The sequence below is a fragment of the Lutra lutra genome, chromosome 9 (assembly GCF_902655055.1).
Source record: "Lutra lutra chromosome 9, mLutLut1.2, whole genome shotgun sequence".
In the NCBI taxonomy this organism is placed as follows: domain Eukaryota; kingdom Metazoa; phylum Chordata; class Mammalia; order Carnivora; family Mustelidae; genus Lutra; species Lutra lutra.
This window is the reverse complement of record NC_062286.1, coordinates 92,637,066-92,644,595: the sequence shown is the minus strand read 5'-3', so window position 1 is coordinate 92,644,595 and position 7,530 is coordinate 92,637,066. Positions and strand designations below refer to the sequence as shown.

Below are 7,530 nucleotides of genomic sequence, written 5' to 3'. Positions count from 1 at the left end.
GGACCTGAACACCCATGCCCCCGTTCTGCTGAGGCAGCGTGAACTTCTGCAGCTCACAGAGGCTGAGGCGGAGGGTAAGGGGCATTGCAAGCTGGGAAGGCCATCTGGGATGGGGCTCATGGGCTGGGTATTCCTTGGAAGGCCATGGGATCTGTCCTGTTTAGGGAAAGGCACATGGAATGTCAGTGATGTGGCTGAATTTTTCCCTTACTCCCACCCCCGTGTCGGCTATGCGACGCTTTCCAGCAGCTGAGCTGGCCAAAGAGCCTCCCGTGGAGCGAGAAGCAACCCTGGCTCTACATCAGCCATCACCTTCAGGGTCCGAGCCAGCCTCCCCTCCACCGGCCGCTCCAGAACTGGAACAGGGGCTCCTATGTTATCAATGCTCGCCGGGTCCTGAGGCACAGACAGCTGGGCCATCGGCTTGCCCGGGAGTTTGCACGCCAGCTGTCTCAGGTGCCACTGAGCCCACTCCAGCCACAGAGGCGTCCTGCCAACCCAAGAACCGGCTCAAACAGAAGGAGCCTGACCTCCTGGACTTCCCTCCCAAGCTGGTGGCAGAGCAGCTCACCTACATGGATGCGGTGAGCAGCTGGGCCCCCAGGGTAGGAGGGCAGGGCTGGCTTTTCTTCTGCTCTCAGCTGCCCTATACCGGCCCTATACCCTGACGTGGACTCCTGGGATATAGGGCCAGATCTCAGCTGCAGCCCTAACCAACCGTGGAAACCCATCAGGGTTTTTAGACCTGAGCTTTCACTGTCCAGCTGTGGAGACAGGCACTGAGAAGGACTGAGGAAGAGGTACCACGAAGATGCAATGAGTCAGAACCGAGAGACCATAAATGGGAAGGCTCTGGTCCCTCGGGGGGAGGAGGGCAGCTCCCTGTGTGCAGTCATGTCCATGGGTCACCCACCCATCTGCCTGGGAGCCTGAGCGCCCTCAACCTGGATTAGGCATCTGATGTGTCCGGAAGGACAGGCTAGACACGGAAAGCCATGCTTTCAGCCACCAGGTGAGAATGGGCACCTGAAAGGAGACAGGGACCACAGGGATGAGCATTTGGAGGAGCAGATGCCCCCTTGGGAGCACCACCTGGAGCGGCCCCCTGGACATGGAATGATCAGGGTGCACATGCCTTCCTCCCTTCCCTTGCCTCTCTTGGCTCCTGGGGCATCCTGCACTGGCTTCCCTCGGAGAAGAAGAGTGGCAGGAAATCCAGGCTCTCTAAGCAGGCTCAGGCCACATTCACAGCCTCCTGAGCTCCAGCTCTGATCTGGGACCCCTCCTGAGGACATGAGTCTTGCATGTGCGAACATGTGTGTGGCTCAACAAACCTCCCCCTGTCCCCTAGGAGCTGTTCAAGAAGGTGGTGCCCCATCAGTGCCTGGGCTCCGTCTGGTCCCAGAGGAACAGGCCTGGCAATGAGCACCTTGCACCCACAGTCTGGGCCACCATCGCCCAGTTCAATGCTGTGGCCAGCTGCATCGTCACCACAGGCCTTGGCAACCCAAGCATGACAGCCCGGGACAGGGCCGTGGTGGTGGACCACTGGATCCGGGTGGCCAAGGTATGCTATGGGAGGCCCAGCTCCCTGACGCTCTCCTGAGCCTCGGGAACTGCTCTTCTGTCTTGCTCCCTTCTCAGGGCTGAAGGCCCTGCTCTAAGACCTGTGCTCCCTAGGCTCTTCCTCCCGGGGGCATGGCCCAACGTTGGCACGCTCACTTCCTACGTGACTCCTCCTTTGCAGGGAGGGAAAATCCTCCCTCTCGCCATCAGTGCTCCTCTTTAGGGCTGACCTGTGCCCTTCTGCAGCTCCCTGGACATCAGCTTCCTCCGTGGGGGAGCCGTAAGCTGAGGGGGGCACTGATGCTCTCGAGCATCTAGGGCTCCTGCTCTCCCACTAACAGCTCCTGCTCTTCCCTCCCCCAGGCCTGTCAGATCCTGGGGAACTACTCCTCCCTGCATGTCATCCTCTGGGCTCTGCAGAGTGTCCCCATTCACCGCCTGAAGAGGACATGGGACAACGTTTCCAGGTGAGTAGGCTTGTCTCCAGAGAGGGACCAGGATGGAGGCGGGATCTCCCACAGGCCTGTCCTTTTCCCCCTCAGTCAGCTTGGGCCTCCTGGGAGGCAGCAAACCCTGATCAAAGGACCTGGGCCTGGGGCTGCTTCTCTCAGCCTTCCTGGGCAACAGTCCACCATGCCTCCTGCTTGAGAAATCCAATTTCCTCCATGCCCCACCCTGGCCTGAGCTGAATTCCACATTTCCACGTGGTGACTTGGCAACCACTGAACTCTCTGCCCATGGTTCAACCCAAACCCCACCCAAACCGAGCTGTTCAATTAAGCTGGGAAGGGACGCCCAGGGGGACGCCCCGGAGAACTCCCTCCCACGTCATACTAAGACCTCAGTGCTCAGAGCAGCCCAGAGCAAACCCTCAGCCAGCCCGCTGGACATGTGGGGGTTCTCCAAGAAAGGGGACTCGCACTCCACCCTGCCACGTTATGCCTCCCCTGAGCCTCACTTCTTTCCCTCTCTTCAGGAAGAGCTTCCAAACATACAAAAAGCTCTGCAGAGAAGACAACCCCCAGGGCAGGGAACTACTCATCAAGGTAGCACGGAAGGTGCAGGGCTAGAAGGACAGGAGGGATGTGGGGAGGCATGATCCTGTGTGCACGAGGTAGGGAATGCCCTGAAGCATTCCTCGGGGAGCAGAAGCCTTTGGCATGAATGTGCTGACAGCCTGGGCTGAAGATTCCCCCTGGGGCTGCGACAAGCTGCTGCTGCCCATCCAGACTCCCTAGGCTAGATTTCAGGTCTCTACGTGCCCATCGAGACGGTCCACAGGGGGGCCCACATGAACACGGACAGCCCAGAGGACAGGCCCCTGCTCACAGATGGAGTGGGGATGGGTTGTGGGCCACAAAAAGGATGATCGTAAGAGGATCCTGAGTGCTCAGGAGACCATAGGAGGTAGGTGGAGTTCTCCCTTCTGCCCATGAGAAAACAGGCTCAGGGAGGCCAGGCTCCAAGCTCCAGGTCCTGTGGTCCCATGGACTGAATGGGGGAGCTGAGATGGTTCTAGAAGGACTCGTGGCATGCTTTAGGAGAATGGAGCGTCAGTATCAGCAGACGTAGATCCGATGTCTAGGCTCTGAAGTCACCGACGGTGGGCGCAAGGGGACTGAGGCTATTCTGCTCTCAAGGACCTTGTCCTTGGCCCTCTAGGAGCGGCCCTCGAATAAACTTGCCACCCTGGTGAGGCAGCTGCAGAGAGCGTGGAAGGGGCTGCCGAAGAAGGTGAGTATGCCTGATGGACAGGGCCTCCAAGGCCAGGGGAGAGGGGCTCCTCCCTGAGGGCGACAAGCCTCCAGATCAGGACAGGTGGGGCATGAGACTCCAGCTCCACCTCCTGTCGCCACAGTTCCTCAATGTCTTCTTTCCCGGTAACCAGGAGGAAGGAGTCTAGCAGGCTGGGGAAAGAATGGATTGGTGGCTGGGTGGGGCCCAGGGCTCCATACCCTGCGATTTTTGAGTTTCAAAAAGCAGGCCCTGGACGGGATTAGGAGGAGTCTGATGTTCTGGGAGGGTGAGGGGAAAGTGAATCGAGGGGAAGCAACTAAGGGTCCTAGGCCCTTCCATGTGGGAAAGTGGGGTGGGCCAGGACGCTGAAGGCTTTTCGGGGAGGGCCCCTGTGGGCACCAGAGAGCAGGGACTCATCCCAAACGTACCCCTCATGACACAGGGTGTCGTCCCATACCTTGGCACTTTCCTCACTGACCTAGTGATGTTGGATACTGCAATGGAGGACTACCTGGAGGTGGGTGAGCCTGAGGATTGTGGAGGAGGGACCAGAGTCCTGAGGACAGGGAGCAGAGAGTCCCCGGACTGAGCCCTGAGATCTGAGTCCTTCGGAATCCTCCCTTGCCCACAGCCTCACAGCTGCCCCTGGGAACTGGGGTCTCTTGCCCATCTCAGTGCTGAGGGAAGGGAGTCTGCACCTAGACGGGTGCCCAAGACTGGGGAAGCACCAGCGCATCCCGAAGGTGAAGCTGCATGCGCTCTGTGTGCATGGGCCGCAGCCTCTCCCTCAGAGCTTGCCTGTCGGGGAGAGTGAAGTCAGGACCCTGCCCATCAACCACACTTCAGGAGCCCAGCAGGCCCTGCCTGCCTGAGGCGTCTGCCACTCCCTCCTATCACCACAGAGGGTGGTGCTGCAGGGTGCTGACCTGGAGCCCTTTCACCAGCCCCCAGTCTTCCTTTCTCTGCACCCCAGGGCTTGCCCTAACCCCAGTCTCACTGTGTGTGTCTCAGCGGCCCCCTCCTGTGTCCTGGCCTACGCACAGCCTCAGAAGGGGTGGGTGTAAGGTGCTGGGACTGACCAGGGGCCTCTTTCTGAAGGACAATGGTTGTCTGCTTTCCAGGGCAATGAGATCAACCACTGCAAAAAGAATAAGGTGAGCATACGGAGCCCTGGCTCTAGGGAAGGGGAGGCAGCCCCTATCAGAGACGCCCCTGGGAAGAACATTCCTTGGCTCCATCCACTCCCCTCCATCTCCCATTTCCTGGGACACGTTGCTAAGAATGAAGTGCAAGACCCATCTAGTCAGTCAGTAGGGATCCAGAAAGGCATCAAGGAGAACTTCCTGGAGGAGGGGCTGATTCTACTAGCCTCTGAGAACAGTTTGGGACCGCATGAAGTTGCATGCAGGAGGGTGGTCCTGTGTGCCAAGACCCAGGACCCGTCCCCTGTCCCGCTGCTCAGCCCTCACCTGGCCCTGTAGCTTCCCCACCCAGGCTCGGTGTGCATCCTGTGCCTCTCTCCCGGCCCAGGAATACTGAGTCCTCACGGACATCATGCTGCTCCAGGAGGCGGCAGAGAATTACTGCCTAGAGCCCCAGCATCCATTCACAGCCTGGTTCTGGGCTGTGGAGAGGCTCAGCGAGGATGACAGGTGAGGCCCATTCAGGAGCTGGGTGAGGGGCGGGGTGGACTCTTTCTGCTGACCCCGCCTGGGATCCTTCTTCTAGGGCTCCCTGGGCAGCCAGACACCAGCTGTGGGAAAACCCTGGGAGGGACTCCTGAATGCCAGCTGCTGCTCAACTCACAGGTGTCCCTCTGTCCTTAGCTACATCCTGTCCTGCCAGCTGGAACCTCGGTCCTAGCTGGCCAGCAGAACACAAGCACCAGGACAACTGGCTACAGCCACCATCAGAGCTGAACCCGTGGCCACTGGCCGAGCAAGGATTGCCCCTCGGCCCCTGGGCACCTTGTGGTGTGCGAGCCCCATCTGCTGCTCAACACCCCTTCCTCTGACCTACAGGATTATTTTTTGTGTGTGGGGGGGAATATTTAATATAATTAAAGGGTTGTTATTTAACAACAACAACAACAACAAAAAGGAATGAGAACCCTTGGGATTAAAGTTTTGTTACCAAAAAAAAAAAAAAAGAGGTTTTTCTTTTCTCCTCTTCCTGCCCACGTGGGTGTTTGGTTCTTTTATTTCCTACAGGAATGTACAACATGTACAGACTCTCTTATTCATTCCTGAACCCAGAAATCTTACAGAGTCAGCAGCTATTCAATGTGGCAGGAAGGAGAGGAGCCAGCCCTCCTCACTACCTACTGGTGGCCCCTCCAAATGGTTTCCTCAGAAGACAGGTTCATTTCAGTGTCAGGCATTTGGGCAAACACCAGAGACAGCCCTCAGGACCCCTGAGATGGAGAGATTGCAGGTCCTTGCCTAGGAAGGCAACAAACACTGACCAGGAGAGTCCTTGAGAGTTCCTTCCTTCCCCTCCCCAGAAACATGTGCTGCCCAGGAGAGGGGCTGCTTCTCTCCCCTCTAAAGCAAGGAGGACGATGTCTTGCTTCTTTTGGGATATGGTGTTTGTGCATGTGTTTGTGTTGGTTTGGACCCAGTATTTGGGACTGACGGTTGTCGAGTTCAGTCTCTGGAATTGCATCAGCACGAAGTAGGGGAAAAACATGGAAAGAGATCCAATCCTGCCTGTGGAAGCTACAAAACCTGAGGAAGATATTTTGCAAATGGAAGAAGGGCAGGCAGGACATTCCATCCTCAGTTTCCCTTTAGGCTCTCCAGGTTCACCCTTTACCAAGATTGGAATCCTCCTGGGATCCTTATCCAGGATCTCTGGATTCCTTTTCCCTGCTTCTTTTGGGTGTGGCTGGGGAAAAAATAAAGAAACTGGGAGGTGTCCCTTTAAGGCCATAGCTGAGCCTGGCTCTATTCACATCTATGCTGACCTAGGAGCTAGGATGTCCAGCCATCCTGCATTTCCTTACGCAGTTCTTGGCAAGGCAGTGGTGCCCTTCAGGCCCCACCCTCTTGGTCAGGTCCATGGTAGCCACTGCTCCCTGGCTGGGGCCTGATGGAGCAGAGATTGGTTCTCCCTTGCCAGGATAAAGGTTCATATCCTTGACCAGAGAATCCGCACGCTCTCCTTGGTTGCCAAGGGCACTGTCAGATCCAGGTGGTTCTGAAGTCCTGGTCTCCAACATCCACCAGGTGACTCACCCATGTTCCACTCACTTGTCTGAAATGGGGAACTCACCTGACCCGGTAGACCGAGACACAGGTGGAATGTGAGCAGGGGAGAAGCATCTATCACACAAATGGATGCAAAACGAAGCAAGGGTAGGAATACTTCTATCCAGACAAAACAGACTCTTAAGAAAAGGGGGGAGGTAGGAAGCCAAAGAGAAGGACACTACTTCGTCACAAGGGAGACCATGTCATAAGAGAGAACATCTTGAAATATGTAGACACACAACATAGGAGCACCCAAAGGCATCCAACAGTGCATAACAAACATAAAGGAACCTTTGACAGCAATACCATACAGTGGGGGACTCTTAACATCCCACATCTATTAATGGAGACATGATCCAACCTGACCATCAACAAGGAATCTACGGCTTTGAGGGATGCACTCGTTTGAACACATACATGCAGAACCTTCCACCTGAAACAGCAGAATCCGCAGTGCTTTCAAGTGCACATGGAACATTCTCCAGAGTAGATCACACGTCAGGGCACAACCCAAGTCTCAACAAACTCCAAAAGATGGATATCATCCCATGCATCTTTTCTCAGCACAATACTATGGAACTTCAAAGGAACCCCAAGAGCAACCCTGGAGAGACCATGAATCCATGGAGGTTCAATTACATGCTACCCAACCAGGACTGGGTCAACCTGGAATCCAAAGAGGAAATCCAAAATTACATGGACGCAAAAGGACAAGCCAAGGGTCCCCAACCTTGCAGATACAGCACAAGGGAATCTAAGAAGACAGGATCCAGCACCACAAGAAAAATCCCCAATACTGACACAAAAGGACTTAGCAAAAGCACAAACAGAGCTCCTGAGCAGTCGCTCAGCCTGGGCGAGTTGGAGCTCCTGCTGTTGGGTGCATGCTTAGCTTCCATCTCAACTCTAAGTCCCAGCCTGGGGGGTGTTCTTTCCTTTCTTCCAGAACCATCCCCACCAGGGCCACTGGAGAATC

General features: G+C 56.2%; 1 protein-coding gene across 1 annotated transcript; it reads left to right on the top strand.

The window, feature by feature from the left end:
- The first annotated feature begins 309 nt into the window (after positions 1–309).
- Positions 310–4,823, top strand: LOC125108437 (ral guanine nucleotide dissociation stimulator-like). Its single transcript, XM_047744238.1, has 7 exons — positions 310–584; positions 1,352–1,567; positions 1,930–2,033; positions 2,543–2,612; positions 3,229–3,300; positions 3,746–3,820; positions 4,425–4,823. The coding sequence occupies exons 1-7, from the start codon at positions 576–578 to the stop codon at positions 4,782–4,784; spliced, it is 906 nt and encodes a 301-aa protein (XP_047600194.1). The 5' UTR covers positions 310–575; the 3' UTR covers positions 4,785–4,823.
- Positions 4,824–7,530: the final 2,707 nt, after the last annotated feature.